The sequence below is a fragment of the Manacus candei genome, unplaced genomic scaffold (genome assembly GCF_025592945.1).
Source record: "Manacus candei isolate 608988 ecotype Guabito, Panama unplaced genomic scaffold, ASM2559294v1 h1tg000114l, whole genome shotgun sequence".
NCBI lineage: Eukaryota > Metazoa > Chordata > Aves > Passeriformes > Pipridae > Manacus > Manacus candei.
The window spans coordinates 2508389-2533701 of record NW_026138162.1 but is presented as its reverse complement, the minus strand read 5'-3'; the positions used below and the strand labels follow the sequence as shown (position 1 = coordinate 2533701).

Here is a 25313-nt window from a genome sequence, read left to right as displayed (position 1 = left end):
GGAGAGGAACTTTTAACAAGGGCATGTAGTGACAGGACGAACGGACTTAAGCTGAAGGAGAGTAGGTTTAGATTAGATATTAGGAACAAATTCTTTAGTATATGGTTGGTGAGGCACTGAAACAAGTTACCCAGAGAGGTTGTGGCTTCCCCATCCCTGGAAGCATTCAAGGTCAACTTGGATGGGGCTCTGAGTAACCTGGTTTAGTGGAAGGTTCCTTGGTCGTGGCAGGGGATTTGGAACTAGATAATCCTTAAGGTCGCTTCCAGCCCAAAACATTCGACAACTCCGTGAAAAACTACTGGTGGACCAGACAAAGAATATTAATCTTACATACCTCACAGTCTACAGGCTATGTTAGCATTGAACTAGCTTCCGTGTTTTATTTTCATGACATGATAATATGCTATGCAATGATAGTGTCTGAGCAGCATTTGCTCAAAACCTATGCCAGGCTCTGAAAAATATACCTGTTTTGAGGTTACAATACTACCTTCATAGAGCCAAACATCATGGCCTATCTACCCATTTCAGCACACTACAGTGTCTACTGAAAGATTGTTTTTACTGAGGTAGCAGCTACATTCCCATTCAGTACTTCGGTGTCTCTTGTGGTTCATCTTCTATGTGCACATAATGGAAAGAATACAAAGGATTTACTTTCTACTAGGAAAAGAGAGACAGCAGAGACAGAAAGAAAAAAATGTGAGGGAAACTGAGGAACAGAGTAACAACCACATTCCAAAATGAGGGGTACTATCTGTCTTAAGAATATGTAAGACAAATACCATTAAATACCTGTGATTTATCATCAACATCCACTCAAAACTTCTGCAAGGCAGAAGTCAATTCATATTGCAAGTGAGAAGCTCTGGTATCACTATCATTAAAAATCCGGTCATACAATTAATTGAAAGTCAACAGTACATAGTTTTTATATCATATAACTGTAAATTGATACAGTAATTGATACAGAGCTATTGTAAATGATACATTAGATCTTAATTAGGCAGGTGTGGCATAGCTGAGCAGAGACAAACCTAAACAGCTCAAAAAAAATTGGGGCCTAAGTGACTTACCCTGTATCCCACTGGATGACTGTACTAGAGCAGGAACTGAACCCAGCTCTTCAGTGTCCCAGTCCACAACCTTAATCACAAGGCTGCAAAGTTAAGCACATGTTTAAAGACTGGGTAGATGTGGGTATTTTATGGTGCAGTATGAATGTAAGTTGCAAGATTTATCAGTTGGATTCTACTAAATGAGTTAAATAAATGTGGTGTTAAATCTACATTACATTAGACATGACAAAACCCTGTAATTCAGCGTGGGTAGCCAGACAGCAGAGTTCAGCACTATACTGCTAGGTTTGTGCAAAGCACCTGAAGTGCTAGTCTTCTGCTGAGCTCCTTTCAGATCTTTCCCCTCCCCAAAAAGGACATAGGGAAAGTTGTGCATGTATGAGTTTCAGTATGATACAGTTTGGATGGAGCTGGATTATACAACTGTATATCACAGGTGCAAAGGGCTTCTGTGTCTAGAGTCAACATGAAACCACAGCCTCTCTGGGCATATATTTTGGTGAAGTCTTCCCTTGAAGCTAGACATACTTCAAAGTAAGACATCTTCCCTTCATCCTAAAACAGAATTACTATGGAAACAGCTCAGCATGTCTCTTACTCGTCTGGGCATGAAAACACGGGTCCTTGCAGTATTGGATAAGGACTATTTTCATTTGAATTAGAATAATAAACTATACACACTGGTCTTGAACAACATCCTCCAATCAGTTGTCTGCTACCTCTACCAGCTAAGCTGCCTTCTGAATACTACAATTCTGTGTAGTTCTGGATCTCCAGTTCTCGTTTCTACATATACGAAATTATTCTACTGTGAAGTCACTTTTTTTTGGCATATTTTGGCCTTAAACACTGGCTTCCATATTAAAAAAATAATCTCAACTTCATAAGGAAAAAACATACCTCTTCCTTCTTCAATAGAATGAATAACAATGATACAAGATTTCATGAACTGGTGACTGTTAACACTGTGCACAGCATTGCTTTGATTTCTTAATTTTTTTATTTAATCAAGCACCACAACGGGATAGCTGGTAAATTGTCTCTCTTGATATTACAATAAGTACTACATTTAACAACATTATTGACAGAAGTGGAATAACAACATTTCAATTTAAGCTCTTATAAATGCTTAGGAAAAAAATCATAAAATTACATGATTCATAGTGATTAAAGAGTTGGAAAATAATTTCAAAAGCAGTAATGCAAGGTGACATAACCATTAGCATCTTGATAGTACAAAAGAACTTTTCTTCTTCTAGCCATTTGTGATGCAACCTGAAAAATATATTAATTTTCCAGATTTGTTTCATCTGCTTCTGTGCGAGATTTTAATTGTCTAGTGTCCGATTTAATTCTTAGTCAATCAAGGTGAAGTTTATCACTGTCTTGAAAAGAGATCCCAGTTCTTATCACTTACTAGACTATTACTAATAGAATGCAAGCAAGAAGCTAACATACAGATGAATATCAAGTTATGTTCCATGTCAAATGCTAAAATTTTCAAAGTTATTACAAGCAGGCAACAAAACACTGTAGGTTAACAGTCTGCTAGGTTTCTGTAAGTGAAATTATTTACCACTACAAAAATACGAACTGCTTTTATCAGAAAAACTCTGATAGATGGTTTTATGTTGTATCTGTACTATCCTACTGACAGGATAGTCTTCCTGTCACTAGTTTCACTTAAAAATGTTCAGGTATGCCTTTTTACAAAACTGTGCTTAAAGGATGAAAATCCCCTTAGCCAATAAGCTTCAATGAAGAATTACACTTGCAAAATAAAACCAAAACATTTTCAGCACACTACAGTACAACTAAATTTCAAGTCTGATAATACAGAACTCACAAAAAAATATTGAAGTCATCAGTGAACTCAAGGCATGGAATATAAATTATTGATCAAAAGCTAAATAATAAAGCCATTGAATCCATACTCAAGTGTTGCAATACAAGGAAATGCTTTGCTTCCATTTCTCTTATATTAGGACAATCAAACTGCAGCTCCTAACAACTCCCTAGTCTTTAACAGTTTTTATATTTCTCTCTCTGCAGTTCTCCACTATAACTGTCGTGCTTTTTATAAAATCACAGAACTTTACTGTTTCATCTGCTGGTATTTCAGTAGAAAATTCAGACTATTTAACTGTAAAAACTCAGGATGTGACTCTACCCAGGTCAATCTTTTCAAAACATACTGATGATATGTTCTGCTATAATTTTCCCTACACTGCTCATAGTTTTTATCTGTTTATCATTGTTTACTAGTTCTTTTGACTTTTTACATCACAGAGATATTAAAGATTGACTTAAAAAAAATCAGGACAATTAAGTTAACGCTCACAAAAATACAACATTTAGTCTTTGGGTGTGCGGTATTTTGTGGACTCTTCACTTCATAAAAACACTTACTCATTTTAGCAGAACAGCTAATTTAATTTGCTTTTGTTACTTCTACTTAACTGAAAGAAATATTCTACTTCTGCTAATCCTAAAGGAAAATGACAATATTTCCTTTGTTTGAAAAAAGTGAAAGGTGTGCAAGCTGTTCTCCAGATGACAGCAATGAGCAGCAGGAAAATATAGGTCTAGTTTGTCACTACTTATTAGCCTTCTCAGCAAGACTAGGTAGATAGACCTGAGGGGCTCATTTTAAGGCTCACTATCAATCACAGAAAGCAGAGGCAGCTCTAAACCTATGGCATGCTAACAGAGGTTATGAAACTGTTATATAGGAACTGTGCCTATCTGAACAAACACACGTATTCATCTTTATGTAGTAAAAGAGTAATAAACAAACTGGATAGTGCAAAATGGATATTAAAAACATTTAAAGCTAACAGAGCATACCCAGCTCCAGTGCAAATCACCTCTCAAGAATCAAGAAGAAAGAGCTTTTTTTAATCTATTGGGCTGTAAAGAGTGGAAGAGGTCTCCCAATTGCCAGATAGGGACTGGGCATTGCCCATCAGGGGTAAAGAGGGTCTGTGGTGAGAACAGAGAGATCTATAGTCAGTTCCTCAAAACTTTACTGAACATCTTCAGCCCCTCACTCCCAGAGCTTAAAATTCCGTTAGGACTTCCTTCTCAAGTCAAGAAAACGAGCACCCTCAAGTGTGCTCAGTTACCTCCCAGCCTCTTTTTTTTTCCTTTCAATACATTGTGCATTACAGCTACATCCCCAGTGTGACAAGTTCATCCCATGCATGATAGCCTTTCCTCTCACCTCTCCCAACAAACACTTTTCTGGGAATGAGATAAGTGTGAATCAGCAAAGAGTTGCCCAGTCTAACTGTAACTTAGTTAACCACAAAAAATACCTGATGTTACTCTAAATATTTATGAGTTTATATTAATTAAAGCAAGAGGAGAAACTGTTAAATAATCACAAGAAATAGAGTGCAGGAAACTGGTTTGGTGGTACAGACCAGACTCAGAAACAGAGACTGCAAAAATACCCAGGGATCCCCAAATTCTTTGTGCAGTGTAGCACTACACAAGTTATTTTTAAAGATGGTATCACAGGTATCTCAGTGAAGCAGCACAGAGCTCTGAGGTCAGGATCGTCGGCATACCACAGGCCATAGCCATTAACAAACTAAATCTCTACAGAAAAGAAGGAAGGAAACACCCAATTTTTTTCTGCACATAATCCTTGAATAACATATCTATTTGGGCTAATCTGACTGTGCCTTATCTATGTTTATTTTGTTAGTTTTGCTGTTCTTGTCACGGAGGTTTAAAAAGAAGACAAAACTGAAGATTACTACACATTTAGGATTTGCCTTTTCATTTTACCGGTGGCTTTGGAGCACAATATTGGAAGAAACCTGTGAAGCAAAGTAATGATAAATGAGTAACTATGTTTTATACTTCTTTTTGGTTTAAATTGGAACAGGATTTATTGGTTTACCGCTTTGTAATATATTCCCCTCACCTGATGGTATTTGCCAGATATAAGTTCCTTAAACACAGGGAAGAAAATGAAAAATGTTTGGACTATACTGAAGGTGGAGACATAGTCATGCACTTCATAGAAAGGCTGTTCACCTTATATTAAGAGACTTCAACAGGTATTTATAGTAAAGCTTTATCAGCAGAAGATTACAGAACAGTTCTGACACTGATACTTAGAATGTGTTACATAAAACCACTCTAATTTTACCTAGAATAAAATACATTTGAAATAATATATGTAGGAGAAAAACAGAACCTCATATAAAATGTGTGTAGGTTTTCTTACCATGTGTTTGAGGTTTTCCCTCCCTCCCCCTATTCTTTTATACACTTGCGAGAATTATCCATCCATCTGTGTACACATAAAAAAGCACCAATGTACTTTACACATTTCTAAGTTTTGTGTCACCTTCTCCATCTTGCATTATGATTAACTTGAAAAATCTAGCAAGCTTTAGCTCTAATAACCACTTCCTTTTCTCTGTTGTTCAGAAGGCTGCAATTTGCTAAAATGATGCAAAATTATTGTTAAAAGCTAAAAACATCCTTGTCTCAGCCACGTGCAGAAAACATATCACCACAGACTACATTACACATCCAAGTTCCTGCAATCACAGCACAGGAGAAAACCTTCAATCTGAAGTGACATTATAGTTATTTTTTCAAGTTTGAGTAATGAAGTGCCATAATCCCTGAAGGTTGGTTGGTTTGAGGTTTCAGGGGTTTTTCGATTTTTTTTTCTAAAATGAGAAATTATTAATTCCTTTAATACATTTATATTTGATCTGAATTAAATTTACCGTCACTGGCAGAGTAACTTTAAAAGCACCTGACAGCATGAAACTAACACCCTAAGAAGCACACTAATGGATCCTTTCTGTTGGTTCTAAGAAGAATCCAAAGGGCTTGCAAAAGTAGCAACTAACTACAATAAACACTGACTTTAAAAGGGACACATCTACACGAAATAAACTGTTGCAATGCATTATCCTTGAGACTACATCTTGACACCATATTCAGGATGAAATTATAGAGAATATAAACATTTTCATGATACACTTTAAACTATGAATCATTTTGTTTCAAAAATTGTTCATTAACAAATGTTTTTTTTTTCAACTAATAGTGATAAGTGATTAGTTCTATACCGTGTCTAGTAGTCTAGACAGGATTGCTATCCACTGAAAAGCTACAGGTTTTGAGAAACTACATTCAACATGTTCTCTCAGTTAATATTAGTCATAGATGAAGAAAATTTTAGGTTCCACACAAATCATTAATCAACCACTTAATGACTTACTCTCCAGAATAAAAGAGAAAAAATGGCAGTTAAATGAGTGAAAAAAAATTTACAGTAACTAAATATAAAAGAATTTAGACTTTATCCTGGAGATAGAACATTTGAAAGTAGAAACTTCATTTTTACTGCTTGAACTGAGAGAAAACAAATTGAGAATTATACATTTATTATATTTTAAGTTCATTTCTATCTTCCTTAATCACATCAGTTGTGTCATTCAACTTCTGAAATTCACCATGAGTAAAATGCTGTTCTTTACTTTCTATACACATTCACTTTCTGTATCATAAAAAGTGATCAGTTTGTTTTGAATTCATCTCAGCAATTAGCTACAATAGGATGTGCCTTAATGTAGTATAGCAGGGTACAGTATAGCATAGGATAAAAAAAACTAATCCTGCACTCATAGAGGAAGGAAAGTCTCTAGCCTCATACTTCAAACTGCATACAAGACCATAGATGGTCAATGAACAAACAGCCTGATGTTACTGTTCTAAGTGAAAGGTAACTTGTTATTTAGGAAAATAGTTAACCGCCTAACAGCACAAGAACAGATGCTGTCTCTTAGTGTAATGATTTAAATTATTCATTATCAGTAAAAGAAAAAAAACAAACGAAACCTTTTTCCCCCCTCCTACAGAATTTTGGTCTTTTTGTCAACAGTAAATCATGAGCAAATGGTCAGGAGTTAAAAGCTAAAAAGCTAGGAAGTTAAGGTGTGAAGCTCAGTACTGCTAAATTCTAAAAGACCAAAAGCCTTGATTTATTGACCAAGTACTATAAAGAACACTTTAGCACAACAATAACCAGGTCCAATATAATGCAGCCCTCCATAAAAATGTGTTTTGCTTAGCTGCTAGCTTGACCACTAGTTAAGGTCATATCAAGAACTTTCACTTGTAAAATGTGGAAATGGCATCTTAGAAGAATCTGCTACTAACTTAAATGGATACCTCTTTCTAAATAAAGAGAATATGGGTTTTTCCTCATAGGTTCTGGTAAAAATTAAAAGAAAAACCTGACAGAAAAAGCAGGTTTTACTGTGCCTATCTTTGCTAACTTCAAAACCTGCAAGGTTAGCATCATCATTTAGGTACAACTAGTTATATCACAAAACTTACCTCCACCATTTTTCTGACACAGATATGGGAATCGCCACACATTCCCCAATCCCACAGAAAATCCAACTTGAGCAAGGATATACTGGAGTTTGCTGTTCCAAGCAGGTCTTTCATCTTCTACATCTGAGCCTTCTTCAACATCTACATCTTTTTCTTCCCGGTCATCAACCATAAGTTCACTCTTCTTAAAGGCATCATCAGAAGAGTCCTCATTAGAGAGCAGGTCCTTAACTGACTCAATGACCTCATCATCTAATTCTCTTTTCACTACCTTGCTGTTCTTAGGCATTTGTAATACGAGACAAACACCAAGAAGGGAAGTTCAGCTGAGACAGACAGACAAACACTGAAGTAAGCTCTCCCTCTGCTTGGACAAAAATACTGAAGAAACAGATTGAAGACGGTGCCTGATGAGTCCTTGATACCAGCGAATCAAGAGTAATGACTTCTGTTTCTGAACGTTTGTTCTACCAAAAGTATCTGTGGGGGAAAAAAAATAAAAAAAGATATTACACTACTATGCAGAGGAAACTTAATTTTGAAATCACGTGCTTTGTTTTACCCATTTCTGCTTAATGATTTGACAAGAGGAGAAAAAGAGAAGGAAGGGATGTTAGCCACTTCCAAACTGTAGGAAATAATTGGTCTTAAATATTTATATAGAGTACATTTCATTCATTTGATGAGGGTTTTGTTTTGGTTTCGTTCCTAAAGACTGATGGGCTAATTGCTCGTATTTTGATAGCATAACAAGATTCTTCTTAGCAGGCATAATGGGATATGCACTTTACATAAAATTTAGGAACCCAATTCCATTACTTCCTGACTTTACAGTTGTACTTGAATTTATTAAAAGTATATTTTAACCTAAGTAGATTAAGTTGTTCAGTCCATTTCAGAAAGTCATGCATCAATTAAAATTTTTATATATGGTATGCACTTGGGGACTTATTTTCCTGTTATTCTTCACCAAGGAATATATAATCACAACCATAGTTTCGAAGGAGAGATGCTCATCTCTTACGAGCTTTGATGTTTTAGATATTTTTAATTATTTCCTATTTCTAAGAAACTATCTGAAATATCTGAAAAGCCATAACCAAATACACTTAAAAGGCCTACTGTTTCAAACTTATATGTACGGAGACAAAAATGCCCACATTTGAATATGTGTTTTTCTTAAACACAAGGAATAATTTAAAAAGACAGTCAGACTTGCTTGCAGCTGCTGTACTGAAGGTAACCATAATATTTTGGGGAGGAATGTTTTTCAGTAAATTCTTCTCTAATCACATGGGATAAAACTAGTATGTGCAAAGCCATCTGCACAATTAAGAGTCTTAAAAGGGATTTAAATTATGTGTTAAGCTTCATGAAAGCCCTAAAGAGGGTACACACAAGAAGTCTAATCAAGAACTGTTAACTGATGAGAGTCAGAAATTACTCCAGGAAACATAAGACCTTTCAGCTTTTGCTTATGGACTTGCTGCAACATCTGGTCTGTAGTACAAAGGTTGTATCATGTCCTGACAAACTCTCATGCAGTAGAGAACTGCAAGGTACAGTTTGCACAGGAACTGAGAGATGAAGCACCTCATGGTTGCTTCTGTGACAGACCCAGAGGAAAGACGCTAAGCCCCTGGAACCCAGCACAAAGCTTATCAAGATGAGACTTTACAGCAACAGAAATAAAACCTCTGCCACCACAAGTACTATCACTAGCCTCCTAGCCAACAGGGCAATTACCTTTTCCAATAATTTCCAAGGATTTGGAAGTTGAACTTCACTCCAGTTGCCTACTGAACTCCATTGTAACTTCTTTTCACTCATTCCCTAGACTCCCAATACTGTCTTCTCACTTTTCCTTCTGTTACTGCCTCCTCTCAGCAACTGCAGCTCTGGCAGTCAGCCCAAATTTTTTAAGCACAGTAGAGCCTACTTGGTTTGTGATCTGTTTCATGTTCACCAATGTCACTGGAGGGTTCAGGGTCCTATAAACCGTCCTTCTGCCATGCAGTGGAACTAGTATTAGGCTTTGACTTGATACCAGTTCTTAAAAAAAAAATTAAGCATATGAGCTATACACAGAACAGTAGAATGGGGAAAGAGAGCTGTTTAGACAATAGAGAAATCTTAACACAGTATCCTTCATATCTGGGCTAAATAATGTCTGTTTGAGCCTCTTTTTATCTGTTCTGTCCTTTGCATTGCGAAGTCTTCAAAGGACTCCACCCTCTTGTAGTTCATATATGATGAGCTCTTAGCTCTGACTGAGATACCTATGTAGACACGAAATGTATACACCAGTAATACATTATATTGAAGCATTTAAGCAGTCCTAATGGAGCTTTGGACTATAAACCACAGCATCTGGTACTTCAAACACTACTTTTAGTCACATTTCAAACATTTTTTTTTCCTTTTGTTCCACTGATGTAAATTAGAGCAGCTTCTCAGTTCCTGTAATTAGTAACAAGCTCAGGGATTACATTAAAATGAAACAATTTTTTCTCTGTATTTAATATAACAGCTGCACATGTGGAACTGTCTGTAGGTCTGAAATCCTTCTCTAACTGCAATAAGCAAAAGAGATTTTCAGTCAAAAAGGCACAAGTCATCCATTAGTATTTACTGAAATGTTCTAAAAGGTCATATCTATATTAATTATTTCAGATTCAGTAACTTGCAGGGCAGCAATATGATTTACCTGGAGCTCTCACAATTGAGTCAATTCCACCAGAAATTGCATCATTCTATCCTATCATGCATTAAACATTGTATTGCTACACTTCAAGATAAACTAGGCTTGATACTTTTACGCCTAGCATAATACCGTATTAATTTCCCTTTAATTAACCTTCCATTAAGCAGGACATTATCCACAGAACTAGCATTATACAGACTTGCAATACTTGCAGGGCTTGAGAAAATGTGGGAGACATGCTCAGCAGAATGGTCCACGGTTTTAATAGTACTGGTTTTCTAACTGAATATGTTATTATTGGCCAGACTGCACCAAGGATACAGGACAGTCCTTCAGGACACATCACAAATCCAAAGGCAGTCCTCAATTATCAGAGTTAACAACTTGGTCTCTGTATTAAAGGAGTTGGTACTAAACCAAAAGAGGAGTCCTACCTCACCAGATGTTACCATCAGGTACAAAGGTTTGAAGTGTGGTCCCAGCTGGTTTGTGCAAGGACCCTGCCAGTCTATGCTCGGTGCTCCCAGATCACAGTCAGTGATGTGCACAGAAGCCTCTCTCTTTGATCCAAGTTAAACCCACGCAGAAGGCTGATATCAAACTACTCAGCTCAAGCTCAGTCTAGATATGAATGCTCCCGAGTGAAGACTGAATAGGGAGAAACTGAATAAGGTTACTCACCAGCACAGTTTAGATAAACATGAACCACTGAACAAGCTTGCTTTCTCTTTTTTTCCCCCCATATCAGAGTATTGAACTTTAGCAATTCAACATATAAAATGTTATTTTAGGTTCCCACATCATTTGGATGTAGTCCAGTATTGAACTGAAGTTCTTCATCAGCATCAAATTAGGAAATATCACACCAAATTCTCTTAAACTCCTTCTTCAGTTAGTTCCACCACTAGTTACCTTCTACACTGCCCCATGCAGTAATACGGCATTATGTGATGGACGTTTTCTCCTAAGTATCATTTAAAAACTTAAATAACAAATCACCATTTTACTAAGGATTTATAAAACTAAGTATTGTAACATTAGGACTCCAAGTCCTAAATCCTGTCAGGAATTTTAAAACATTACTATGCTATTACCAGTACCTTGGATTAAAAGTAAAATGTCTAAAATATCATTTAGCCCTATTAAAGCTGTTTGTTTGTAGGTTGGAATTTTTTTTTCTGTCTTGGATTTAGATCATGGAATTTGATCAACTGGTTTAGCTCTGATTTCCAGGCAGTTTGTCATCCTTTTCGTGACTCAAATGACATCACCTGTCAGATAAAACACTGAAGGGAAATTTTTATCATCACATTTACTGAAGAATATGTTTCTCTGGACTTTTACACAACTGAAATAAGCAAATAAGGATGGTATCCCTTTTTACATGTAAAATTACATCTACAAAAAAAATCTAAAATTAAACGGACAAGTCTCTGTATTGTTTGTGGGAATTTAACTGAACGGAAACTGATAAACAGCTAGAGGAAATTGGTTCAGCTAGAAGAACATTTAGAAAATTATTCCGTCAGTGAAATAACACCAATCTATAATCTGAGTTAGCATAAACAAATTTTTGGAAAAAACTTACTAAACCAAACACATAAGCTAGATTTTGACTAGGTCTTACTAGCATTGTCCCAAATCTTCATTCGTGAAGCCTAGCCACGATGACTAGCATTGTCCCAGATATTTTAAAATCTATTTCTTTCTCATAGTGGGACATAAAACAGAGTGAGTCTTTTTTGACATATCAAGCAAACTCTAGACTCCAACTTTCTCTCTCAAAACACAGTGAGAATTTTGTTATTCTTCTATGGAGGAAGAATCAAGCCTTAATGCATCAGCATGCAGAAGTAAAGTAACCTGATTAGACTGCCACATTACTAGCAGATTAAGCAGTAATAATCCCTTGCAACAAGGAATTCAGACCCAAAATAGCTCTCTGGGAGATCCAGGCTCACTAGAGAATTTTTACTTCAGCTGCAGGCCTGCATTCAGAAATCCTGGCAAATTCACAAAATCCACTGACCAAACTGCAAGCATTTGCAGTAAGACCCAAAGGAACTTCATTAGTCAAAGCACCAAAAGACACACTGAAAAACTTCGCTTCACACTCTTTTCTCACAGTCTTTCTTGTATGGAATGTGTAGTAAGGGAGTTATGCTGATTCTGTCCGACACTCTCTGCTCCTCTTCACCGTTACACTGGTAATGAATCTTGTATCAGGCTCCTTTCGACACATCTCTATCAGACAGCTCTTCATGCCAATATACAGGCACCCACTAGAAGAACATATACTTCTAGTTGTCTCAACTGTGTAATACAAGTTAACAACTAAAAGTTATGAGGCTGGAGATTTTGCCAACATGTACAGAAAAACAGGCACAAAAAAAGTCTCACCAATTTGAAAGTATAAATGAGTACAACTGCCCCATGCATTTGTAAGGTAATTTCATGTTTAAAACATCCCACAATATTATTGCAACAACTAACTAAATGTTAAAGAACTTCTAGCGTTGCTTTTCTGACATAAATTACAACACAATAATTTTACATTGTGTTCCTTTTTAAAACCAGCAGTTCCCTCTGAAAAGGAAAGGCCAAAAAACTCTCCATTCTTTTCTAACACAGTGTACTTTTTTAGATTTTTATAATCTTACTTTTACATATGATGAAAACGTAGCAATTTGGCAAAATTACCTACATTTAATTTTTAATGCATTACAAATAATCCTCAAATCTTCACTGATCAGTAACTGTTTCAATCTTCAATATGAGTTGGAAAGAAAGGGGAAAAAGTTAAAATCATGAGTTCATACTTCATAAAAGACTATAAAGAAAGTCCAGACTTTCTAGAAGGTTACTGTCATATCATAAAACCAAACAAAAAACACAAACAAAAAAACAGACCAAGAAAAGAATGGGTACCTTTTTAAGTTCAATGTTTGTCATTAAAGGAATAAAGAGATCAATGTTCTGTTCTTCAGAGCACTGTGTTCTTCTCCTATGAAGTAGTTAACATACCAATATGCTACACGAGGGTAGCAAAATGCAATAAAAAGCTGCAGCCAGTTCACATTACTTTAATCTCGGCTTTGAAAAAATGCAGTGTACCAGCCCAGTCCCACAAGCTTACGTCTCACATTCCTGTTCACCAAATCTTCACCTTGACTCCCAATGAAGAAACCAGGATGATTCAGCAGAGGACACAGAACTAAAAGTCAGAATCCTCATCATGGTATATGTTCACAGAAGATTTTTATTGATATTCATGCCAAAGGTTTCAGTCTGTATGAAATCACTGCAGGAGAACTATACGCAAAGGTAAAGAAGAGGAGCCTTTGCACCAAAAGGAAACCTACAGAATGCATTTTAAACATGAGTCTATGAGCTGGGAAGAAGTACAATAGGAACAACCAATATAGAAAAACAAAAACCAAAATTTTAGGAGTAAGGGACTGCTGTGAGTCTACAAAAAGGAATCTGGCCACTGGTGCAGACTGGCTTAGAAGAACAGCTAATGACCATCACATTTGAGTGAGAAAGAGAGGAGGAAGACTGCAGGAGCAGACCAGGTTTTGTGGGAGTACTGTGATTGTGAAGAATGGCTATCACTGGGGGAATCTGTGTACAGATAATTATTTCAGCAAGAGTTACACTGTGTTACAGTACTCATTGCACAGACTGAATTACTGCTGCAATGCAGCATTGTGTTCTTTGGCGGAAATAGGAATATGCACCATAGCCTTTTTGCCTAGCCAAGCCCATTTGTATCTATCTACTGAAGCAGCCATTATGCTGCTCTTCAGCATGAACTACATGATCTAGCATTTTGCCCTACCTAGTTTAATACAGCCTGTCAGTAACAGATAGAGATTTGATAGGTGCTTATCGTAATTATTCTACACAAACTTGCATTAGCATGTCTCAGAAAACATCAGTGAAGAATGCAGAGAAATCAATGTTATACGTACACAACACCATTAAAAAAGGAGCTCTGTGGGCTATGGGAGACTTGAAAGCATTAGAAAAAGTGAATGTTTTTTATTCTGTTGTCTATATAATGAAATAATTTACACTATAGCAAAACTATCTAAAAATGCAAGACTAAATTCACACCTTCTGCAGATATAGGTAGTTACACAGACTTCAGTAACACTGCATTTGTTTCATATTGTTGGGAAGTTTATTCTCAGTTCCTACAAAATGTTCTTCCTGGCTTCATCTTACATCAAGACCCTGCACAGATTCAAATGCAGACAATTTCTGTCCCAGATTAGTCTCCTTAAACTTTAGTTAGAGGAGAATACTTTCTACTAATATAAGACAAACAAAATGATTTGACAAAAATAGCAAAGTTTCTTTCTCAGGATTGTTCATTATCAATAGACTTGATCTTAACAGCTTGTATTACTACTTTCAAATCACTGTCCAAACAGAAATACTTAAGAGACAGATTGTTACAACCTAGAGCTCTTAAATGTCATTTTGCTCTTTTCATTGAACATAAACTCTAAAGATTTTATTGCTTTACTGTAGTTTCTCACCTGCTTTCACAGATTTCTCAGTATTTGCTTCTCACAAATCAACTTCAGTTATATACTTCACAGACTTACAGTATGAGCTAACTGTAATCTCCATCCTATTCAGATGGAGAAAATGTATCACTTATTCTGCAGTCTTTTATTTACATGTACTTTATTGAAGAAACAAATTCAGTAGTTACCACTCTTCCAGCTGAAGACAAGTAAAGTAATCTCACCAACTATGAAAAACCCCTTGTTGGTCAAACTCGCAAGGTGCAACTACTGGCAACTTGAAACAAAATCTCCGTTTTGTAACTTCACCATATAAGATACAAGAGGACCATGGGTTTATTGTACAATCTTATCACAGTTCTCAGAAGTGAGAGGATATAAAAGTATATTTAGTATTTCATTAAAGTACTAATGTTAATTTAAGTCGTAAAATCAAGTACTGAAAGTTTGACTTTATCAGACACATAGTTGCCCTGAGACCCTAATTGTCTGCCCTCAGTTTACTTGTTTTACAAGTAAATCAAGCAGTCCTTGGGAAGAATTTCTGTGATTATTTCTTCCTCTGTTTTTTATGCATAAGCAAACAAGCTGAACTGATCATAGATGAGTTAGCAGAAATCTTACTTCCTCTGATTATTTAATTTCATTATATAAATCATGCTTTTAAGTAATGTTACAATAAATCCCTATGTTTTTAAAAAGAAACACTGCAAATGTCTTATTGGACTTACCATCCCTTCTCCATTTTGGCTTAAGGAGAGCATGCTGAATCATTAACACTGCAGTACACATTTCTGACTCTTGAAATGCAAAAATACCGTTTGCTAGCAGCAAAAAACTATTTTCCCAAATTGGGAAGTAGACTAGTGGCACCATGACTCAAGGCACTGCTGTCCACAGCGTTACATAACCTTTTCCTTTGCTTTCTCCCGTACAAATAAGGAATCCCTAGTCTTAAGAGTGAAGGATAAGAATGCAGAGATCTGTTTCAGTGTAGACATATGGGAAGTTCAGCCCAGTTATTGCCATCGCCTAAAGCAACCATTCTGGTAGTTACCACCGTGCTTTCACATTACTTTGTATGGGCTTGCCAGGTTTTGTGCTTCCAGCTCTTCAGTAGAATAGCACTGTTTTGTCAATGATACTTTTTTTCCTAAAATATTTGAGAACGTTTTTCCAATAATGGCAACGTTACTTTGAATCAATTTTCAAGGAAGAAGGGAGTTGCTCAAGATGCCACCTGCTGATATGTCAAAGTTATTCTGCAACTGAGAATTCAGAGATCTTTAAAGTCACATGGAAAAGCTGCTACCATTGCTATGGTGATCTATAAAACACAGGACTGAAAACTGTCCTTCTAAAATCAACAGGTATTTTGTCTTTTAATTAAGAATACTATTGCTTGATATGAGTGAAACAGCACAATGGAAAGTACTTGGGGATACAGGTGAACATGTCCTTATATTGTGTAAACTTCTGGTTGTACTCTAGAGAATTTCAGAAAAAAGTCTTCCCAAAAAGATTCCTACCATGAATACTTCCCAAGTGCTGTAATTCCTTGCCACCTGAGCAGCAACTACTCCAACAGATCTTAACAATGCAATTTGTATCAAAAGGAATAGCAGCAATTAGTAGGTTGTACTTCTGAATAACCTGTGATATTTTTATTTTCTGACAAATTCAGTATTTTAAAAGTTTTGCGCATACAGGCTTTTGCAACGTGAAAAGAAAAAAAACTCTCTAAGAATAAGACATGAAAGGTCAACAGGAATCAGCTTATGCCGTAAAACTAGTTTCAAGATGCCTTGGCAGTTTCACATACTCAAGTTGAACTACTGGTGACACATTTGAACAGCTATATCTGTGCATTTCTCATGCACAGATCAAAACCCATGGGACTTTTTGTTCTTGAGTCTCAACTGCACAGCTGAGCCCAAAGGGAGTGTCTGATAGGCACTGAATGCAGGCTGTAATTCTATCATTATCTTAAGATGGTCTATGTGCAAACAAAAATTTTCTGTATGAGCCAAGACAAAATTAAGCAATCTTTCCTAAGTATTTTTTACCGTTTCCTTTTTAATGTGATGCTGATAATGGGAAATACACTGCTAAACAGAAAGAAGCTGAGTATGTTGTCATTATTTTTTTAATCAAATGGAGTAAGCTGGCTGCAAAATACATCCAGTGTACATCAGATAACAAAATCTTTACCTTATTTATAATTTTCTTTGGAGAGGGGAAACAGAGAATTGGATCCCTGTCACAGCAACTCATCGACAGTGACGTACTACTTAAAAATTATTAGGCTTCTCTTAGAAATCCACCTTACAGCAGTGAATTTGTTATGTAGCAATACCACATGGAAAATAAAATGGTGGATGTGGTCTTTTACAAATAAAACAAAGTGCAATTTACTTTAACACATCAAATCCCATCACAACCCCTCATTTGGCAGGTCAGTGTGACTGTGCAGCCACATTTCAATCGTCTCATTTACTTCCACAACAAAAGCAACAAAATTCTTCTTGTGTAGAAATTCCAGTCTGCTCTAATACTACAAAAATGAGAACAAAACCAGTCAACGTGAGCATAGAAAATAAGAAGGATTAACAAGCAAATCAAAGAGAAGAAGAAGAAGGAGAAAACTGAAGGTCTGAATCCAGTCGGTGGATATGCCGTCGCACACGGTGGGCTGCAACCATCAAAATCCCGAACAGAAAATAAACCCAAGAGGCACGAAGGTAGGGAGAAGGTCCTCATTACCATACCCACCCAAACATGGCTGACACTGGGGCGCACCAGCCCCCCGCCCGCCGGGGTTGCCTCCGCCTTCGCGGGGCGAGAGACGCGGGCGGCGCTGCGCTGGGAGGCACCGGGCCGGGCGACGCCCACGCTCCGCGGCAACAATGCAGCGCCCGGGCCCGGCCCTTGCCCCCGGCGGCGATGGTGCCCCGGGCAGCTTCCTCACCGCCCGGCACGGTGAGGCTCGCCCTGCTCTACCAGAGCCCGGGGCAGCCCGTGCGGGGAGGCGCATCTCCACGGTGCTCCCGGGATGGAAACAGCCCTCGCCCCCGCTCCTTCCGAAACACGCGCTACACATGCATTCGAGGTGTTTTACGCAACACGCGGGAGATGAATGAAATTTCTTTCACTCGCGGTAGAAAAAGGATGTAAATTCTTCGCCCTTCCCAATAACAATAACTGAAACAGCCCTGTACATCCTTTTAACCTACCGCCGAGTTAAAGCACATGGGCGGCTTCCAAGGGGCGCTCGCTATTGTTTCCCGAGGGCCGGCTCTCTCACCACCAGCGAGAGCTGGCGCCGGGGCGAAGTCAGCCTCTCTGGTGGGCTGGCGAGATCCCCCTGCCCCCCGCAGGAAGGCGGACAGCGGGCAGACAGGAACCCCCCGCACATCCTGCCCCTTCCCGCCCGGCGACACACACGAGGCCGGCGGGGCCGCACGGCAGCGCTGGGAAAGCCCGGGGCCGCCCCGCCGCGGCCACTGCCCGCCCGCCCGCCCCGCGCACACCCGCACAGCGCTCGCCGCCCTGCTGTGCCGTGCCTTTTTCTTGCCCTGCCTTGCCGTGCCTTACCTCCGCCCGCCTGGCGTCAGCTGCGGAAAGGGGGGGTCGGGTCCCCCCGCGGGCGCGGATGGCGAGCGGGGCCGTGCGGGCGCGAAGCTCAGCGGCGGGCAGGCGGCGGCAGGCACATCTGCCCAGCCCTCGCTGCGGCGGCGTTTAAAGACAGACATAAAAGCGGCGGGGGGAGAGAAAGGGGGAGGGCAGCGCCGGGCCGGGGGAGCCGCACCTCCTGACGCAGGGAGGAGCGCTCACCACCCCACGCCGCCCCCCCCCTCGCCTGCAGCAGCATCTCCTCCGCCGGAGGCGGGCGGGGAGGAGGTAGACGCGGCAGCGGGAGGAGGAGGGAGGCGCCATCAGCAGCGCCGCGCCAAAATCCCTGCGGCCACGCTTAGGCACCGCGGGTGCCTCATTTCTATGCTCATCTCTATCCTCTGCCGCCTTCGCTCCCCGCCCGAACGCGTGACGACTCCCAAGTCCCTTGTGCCGCTCACACGGGCTGCGAGCGGCCCGCCCTGGGCTTCCTGGCGGCGGGAGGGAGGAATATGGGCAGGGGGTGGCCTCCGGGGAGGCCTGGAGGCGGGAAGTGGGCACACAGGTGGGAGCTTCCTTGGGGAACGCGGAGGTTTTCCAGAAGAAGAGGTTGAAGGGGAATGAGGAGTGTGAGTCCCAGGAAGGAAAAGGGGGCAACCAGGAGCAAGGGGGCGATCGCAGCGAGTACCTCTGTGTGCTAGAGTCCGGGAGGCGGCTGGGAGCGACCACGGGTAGAGAATCACAGAATATGCTGAGTTGGAAGGGGCCCACAAGGATCATTGAGTCCAGCTCTTAACCCTGTGCAGGACTGTCCCCAAGAGTCACACCATGTGCCTGAGAGTATCATCCAAACGCTTCTTGAACTCTGGCAGGCTTGGCGCTGTGACCACAGTGGACTGAGTAGGAACAAGCCTAGAGGCTGAAGGAATGGAGAGTGGTTGTCATTATTACTGGTTAAAAATCATACCTCAGGTTTATGGTCTTGAACTTCCAGGACAGTGATTCAGACCTCTCTGTAAAATCTGTTGCGTATTTCAATAAAGACAGTTTCTTGTTAAATGAGCCTTTTGCATACAAGTATCATTAATATTCTCAGTGCATGTAAATGACATTTTTTGGCATGCTGGCTAAATGTGAAATTAGATAGTACTGCGTCTTGCTCCTTTTGAATCTGTCACTGTTGTTAATGTTCTCTCTTTGTGTCAATGTTAGCTCAGCACTGAATTTCAGCTTCAGCTATTGCAATTCAGAATATTGTGGATTGTAAACTGAGTAATATCAGTAATTATCAACTATAATGGTTTGTATAAGAAGCAGCCATTACTATTTTTTCCACTTTTTTTCAAAAAACCTCATGATCCAGTAATTCTGAATCACATCTTTTTCAACCTAAATTTTTTATTTTTAAAATAGCTTATTTGGTTAAGAACTGAAGCAGTCCATTCAAGAAATTAAAATTACACTTTGTCTCCAACCATAGCAGAAGGATTAATTAAAAAAAAAAAAAGTAAAGATGTTTTATGTAAGTTGCCTATTTTGACTGATTTTATGATAACAAACATGTTGAGAAACTTCAAGTGAACAGCACAGAACCCCTAAGTCACTGTGACTTCTTATTGCAGCATCATTCAGGCTGCTCTTAGTTCTCTAGGAGATGGCATCTGGTCAGGATTCTGAAGAAGATTTTTCCTTATTACTCAGAACATGAATTATTTCCTTGGACATAGTAAGCATGGATTGCTGACTGCGGTATCTAGTTTTGTGTTCCAGAGACATTTAGAAAGGTACCTCCCCAGTCTGGGGCAAATCAAAGTGCATTGCAAGAATTGGGTCTGTCTAGAGATTAAAATACTCATTTCCAGGAACACTGTAAATTGAGGGTATGGCTAGTTAGGATTTGAAATGTGTGTTTGAAGTTTAATTTTCACTAAATTGAAAGTTTAAATATAATTAACGGAATGGTATATTGACCATCGTTTCTTCAGCAGAATAAATGAAGTACATACCCTATTTTACTCAGAGAAAAATGAATTAGCATTCAGAATATTATTCAGATAGATACAAACTGTCATGTAAACAAACATATGAATTTTGTTTTTGAAAATAATACAGAAGGTACTGCTTACTAAGGAATGCTTCCATGTGTTATCACAGAATCACAGGATATACAGCGTTGGAAAGGGCCCACAAGGATCATTGAGTCCAGCTCCTGGCCCTGCACAGGACCATCTCCAGGAACTCACACCATGTGCCTGAGGGTATCATCTAAATGCTTCTTGAATTCTGTCAGACTTGGTGCTGTGACCACTTCTGTGAAAAGCCTGTTCCGGTGTCCAACCACCCTCTGGGTGAAGAACCTTTTCCTAATATCCAATCTAAACCTCCTCTGACACAACTTCAGGCCGTTCCCTCAGGTCCTGGCCACTGGTCACCACAGAGGAGAGATCAGTGCCTGCCCCTCCTCTCCCCCTCACAAGGAATTTTAAACTGAAATGAGGTCTCCCCTCAGTCTCCTCCAGGCTGAACAGACCAAGTGACCTCAGCCACTCCTCACACGGCTCCCCCTCAAGGCCCTTCACCATCTTCATTGCCCTTCTTTGGACACTAACTGATAGTTTAATATCTTTCTTATATTGCAGTCCCCAGTATCAAGGTGAGGCCACATCAGTGCAGAGCAGAGCAGGACGATCCCCTCCCTCGACCAGCTGGCGATGCTTTGCCTGATGCCCCCAGGACACGGTTGGCCCTCCTGGCTGCCAGGGCACTGCTGACTCATATTCAACTTGCCATTGAGCAGGACCTATACAAGACATTATGAGAATCTCAGAAGTTATATTCTCCATTTAAATCCAGGAAACTTATATGCTTAACATAAAATCATAAAATCGTAGCAATAAAATCATACCCAGAGGAAGTTCTTTCTGATTCCCAAAACTCACTGAGACTAAAAAAAAATGGTTACAGTAGCTTAAAACAGTACATGAGTTAAAAATAAATTCCTCTCATGATGTATTGTATCCAAGACAGTTCATTTTCCAGAAAATTGCTAGGAACGTGTTTTTCAAGTAAGTTAATACTTTTATGATAGAATGAAACAGGTAGGAGCTACTGTTTCAATTATTGCATTTCAGAATAACATGTAAATAGCTGAATCTAATATTAAGACAAAAAAGTGTTTATTTTCAGAAATCCCCAAAAGACTTTTACAGTTTTAATTAATGATAAATTAAGTTTTGTGACAGCAAGGAATAAAAAGCATAGGATGTTCAGTTGCAAGTCATCCATGAGAGATAATTAAATGCACTTAGGCAAATAAATGCACACCTCTGCAGAGTATTGGAAACCATCAAAGGAACCTGAAGGTGCACAGGTCCATGAGACCTGATGAGATCTGCAGGTCCGGAGGGAACCACTATCCATCGTATTTGAGAAGACAAGGCAGTCTGGTGAAGTTCCCACTGACTGGAAAAGGGGAAATGTAACCCACATATTTACAAAGGGAAACAAGGAAGTCCTGGGAAACTGCAGACTGGTCAGTCTCACCTCTATGCCCGGCAAGATCGTGGAGCTGATCCTTCTGGAAACTGTGCTAAGGCACATAGAAAATAAGGAGGTGTTTGGTGGTAGCCAACATGACTTCACTAAGGGCAAATTGTGCCTGTCAGATTTGGTGGCCTTCTATGGCAGGGTTACAGTAGCAGTCAGTGAAGAGCAACGGACATCACCCACCTGAACTTGTACAAAGCATTTGACACTGTCCTGCATGACATTCAGGTCTCTAAACTGGAGAGACAGATTTGATGCATGAACCACTCAGTGGATAAGGAATTGGCTGCTCAGAATCATAGGCAATGGCTTGATGTCCAAGTGAAGACCAGTGACGAGTGGTTGGTATTGGGGCTGGCACTGTTTAACGTCTTCAGCAACGACATGGACAGTGGGATTGAGTGCACCCTCAGCAAGTTGGCAGATGACAGGTGTTGGCAACATGCTGAAGGGAAGGGATGCCATCCAAAGGGGTCTTGGCAGGTTTGACAGCTGCACCAATGCAAACATCATGAAAGTCAACAAGACCAAGTGCAAAGTCCTGCAGCAGGGTCAGAGCAATCCCAGGCACAAGTACAGGCTGGGTGGAGAATGGATCAAGAGGAGCTCTGAGAAGAAGGACTTGGGGGTGTCTGTGAATGGGGAGCTTGACATGACTTGGCAACATGCACTTGCAGCCCAGAGAGCCAACCGTATACTGGGCTGCATCAGAAGCAGCGTGGCCAGAAGGTTGACACCTCTACTCTGCTCTCGTGAGACCCCACCTAGAGTATTGCATCCAGCTCTGGGGGCCTCAGCATAAGAAGGATGTGGACCTGTTGGAGCAAGTCCAGAGGAGGGCCACGAAGATGATCAGAGGGCTGAAGCACCTCTCCTATGAAGACAGGCTGAGAAAATTGGGACTGCTCAGCTTAGAGAAGAGGAGGCTCCAGGGAGACCTTATAGCACCTTCCAGTACCTAAAGGGGGCCTACAAGGGAGCTGGAGAGGGACTTTTTACAAGAGCGTGTAGTGATAGGACAAGAGGTAATTGTCTTAAGTTGAAAGAGAGTAGATTTAGATAGGTAATAGGAAGAAATTCTTTACTGTGAAGGTGGTGAGGCACTGGAACAGGTTGCTCAGAGAGGCTATGGACTCCCCATCCCTGGAAGTGTTCAAGGACAAGTTGTATGGGGATTTGAGCAAACTGGGCTTGTGGAAGGTGTCCCTGCCCATGGCAGGGGGGTTGGAACTAGGTCTTTAAGGTCCCTGCCAACACAAACCAATTTATGGTTCTGTGATTCTATGAATGTGCTTTTGTACAGACCGTTCTAAATGCCCATCCAGGACATAGGGAAAAGAACAAATCCTCTGCTGCAGAAAATAGAAGAAAAAAAGTCAGAGTCATGGGTGTCATTGCTAGGGCTGTGCTAAGAGAATAATTACTTTGAAAATTGGAAAGCCAGCAGTTTACTGACTTGCTTTCTTTACATCAGAATTGGATTTGTGTTGCAACACAACATTCAAAAAATAAAATGTTTACATAGCAGTCTAAGGCTAGCAGTCTAAGGCTTTCACCTTGTCATGTACTCAACTTTAGCACTTCAAATTAATTTAAACCATTATATTTTAGGCCACGCACACACATAAGCATCACATAAAAGTTCAACATACAGCTGAGCATAGTGATCTGTCCATGTCTTGTACTAGGTCTTGAATGAAGTGATAAAATAATAAAATGTCATGAAGTTTCCTAATTTTTTTAAAGCTTGAAGAGTAGTCATTTAAAGAAAATTATTTTTGCTTGTAGAACAATATGCCACATTTTGAGTAGTATATACTGAGATCTCTGTTCTGAATGGCCTTCATGTTCAGTTCATGCCTGAAACTGCACGATACTTAGAATTTTTCCTTATGTTCGAGCTACGTAAACTATTTTAAATATAGTTCTTTTCTGTGCTGTGGTGTTTTTTTGTCATGACATGGCATCATGAGATGAACCAGAATGGAATCCTAGCCTCCCCAAATGTGTTCTAAATTCATGGATCTAGGATAACATGGGCTATGTTAATCTATACATTGCATGAAGAGAATTGGTTTAAAGAGAAGTTGGAAAATGTCTCTGGCTGTGTTGGTTTCTCAGTGAGATTTCAGAGCAAACCAGTTTGACAGTATATTTTAACATATGTCCTCTGATCACAGGCTTCTGGGCTGAGAAAATCCAAGCATATTTCTTAATATCAGGACTGGCAAGGGCAAACATAAGGCTCCCCTCATGTCTGTAATCCTGTCACTCATCACTGCATGCAGAAGTTACCATTCTCTACTTGCAGCCTAATAACTGGGTTATTTCATAATAATAAGAAATTCATGTTAGATTTTGCGCATCTTACGCATGCTCTTTTGCACTTAGTTGTCAATGTGCAAGGCTGAAAGTAACATTTTTACTCCTGCATGGAATTTTCTTTAAATTCTGTGATACAAGGTACTGGTGTATTCCATATGCCTCAAGCTGAAACCCCTATGAATCAACCACAACTTGATCCTTGTGTCCAAAGGCACAAGCAATTCACATGAAGTAATTTCATTTTAATACATTACAGTCACAAAGGAAATCCGAGGATATGTAGGCTTATTATTAGCATATAGAATGCTTATTAATAGCATATAGAATTTAATTGGTTACCACCAATTAAGGCCAGGGAGTGAGGACCAAGGTATGTATTTTATTCACAGGATTAAGAGATTGGAGGGGTAACTTGCACTAGTAAATCCAGTTCTGTGACACCCTAGTCAACCTACCTGTGTAAATTGTCCCTAAATTTATCATGTTCAGCCTTTAAACTACTTAGGTTTCACCACTACATCATGTTGAAGTTTCTCTTGAACTTCTCTTATGTTGTGGTTTGAAACCTTCTTGGAACAGTCACAGCCAAAAGGTCTTGTACTGAAATGTCGTGAACTGTTTTCTGTCTTTCTATTTTGTGTATCACTATGTTTTTATGGAGAATGAGTTTATCCTTTTGTCCCTTTGTTTTGGCAGTATATAAAACTGAGGGGTTTTAGAGCAATGAAAGATAATACAAAACAATCCTCATGCATATTAGTCACGTAGATCATGAAGAGGTATCATCTTAAGTCTTAAAAGAACGTGCATGTGATAGTTTACTAAAATATTATAATATTGAAGTGTTATCCCTAAGGTAATCTATTACATTTCTGTGAAACAGCAAGTAGCTCGCACACAGGAAAACTGTGCACATTGTAGCACATGTTGTTTCCAATTAAATATGGGACCAGAGTAAAGGTCCACCTGAAAGGTATTTGTCTTCAGCAGTGGTAAATGCTAGATGTTTACAGAAAAGCATTAGAGAACAGTGCAGATATGATTTCTGGTACTATGTCAAATGTTTAATACATTTCAGACGACATTTCCTATAATTAAAATAAAATACTAGTTTATCAGATAAAAATATGA

General features: G+C 39.4%; 1 protein-coding gene across 4 annotated transcripts in view; it reads right to left on the bottom strand.

The window, feature by feature from the left end:
* The window catches only part of SLC6A15 (solute carrier family 6 member 15), a 36318-nt gene extending 17708 nt beyond the window's left edge, over positions 1-18610 (bottom strand). Inside the window, exons 1-2 of one of the 4 annotated variants that reach the window (XM_051770041.1) lie at positions 18294-18610; positions 7458-7937 (exon numbers count right to left, since the gene is read on the bottom strand). In XM_051770041.1, the coding sequence (XP_051626001.1) occupies positions 7458-7746 (289 nt within the window). In that variant the 5' untranslated portion in view covers positions 7747-7937; positions 18294-18610. Of the gene's footprint in view, positions 1-7457; positions 7938-9203; positions 9224-13089; positions 13225-17932; positions 18226-18293 lie in introns of those variants that run through there. The other 3 variants (XM_051770042.1, XM_051770044.1, XM_051770045.1) reach the window with 3 other exon arrangements.
* Positions 18611-25313: the final 6703 nt, after the last annotated feature.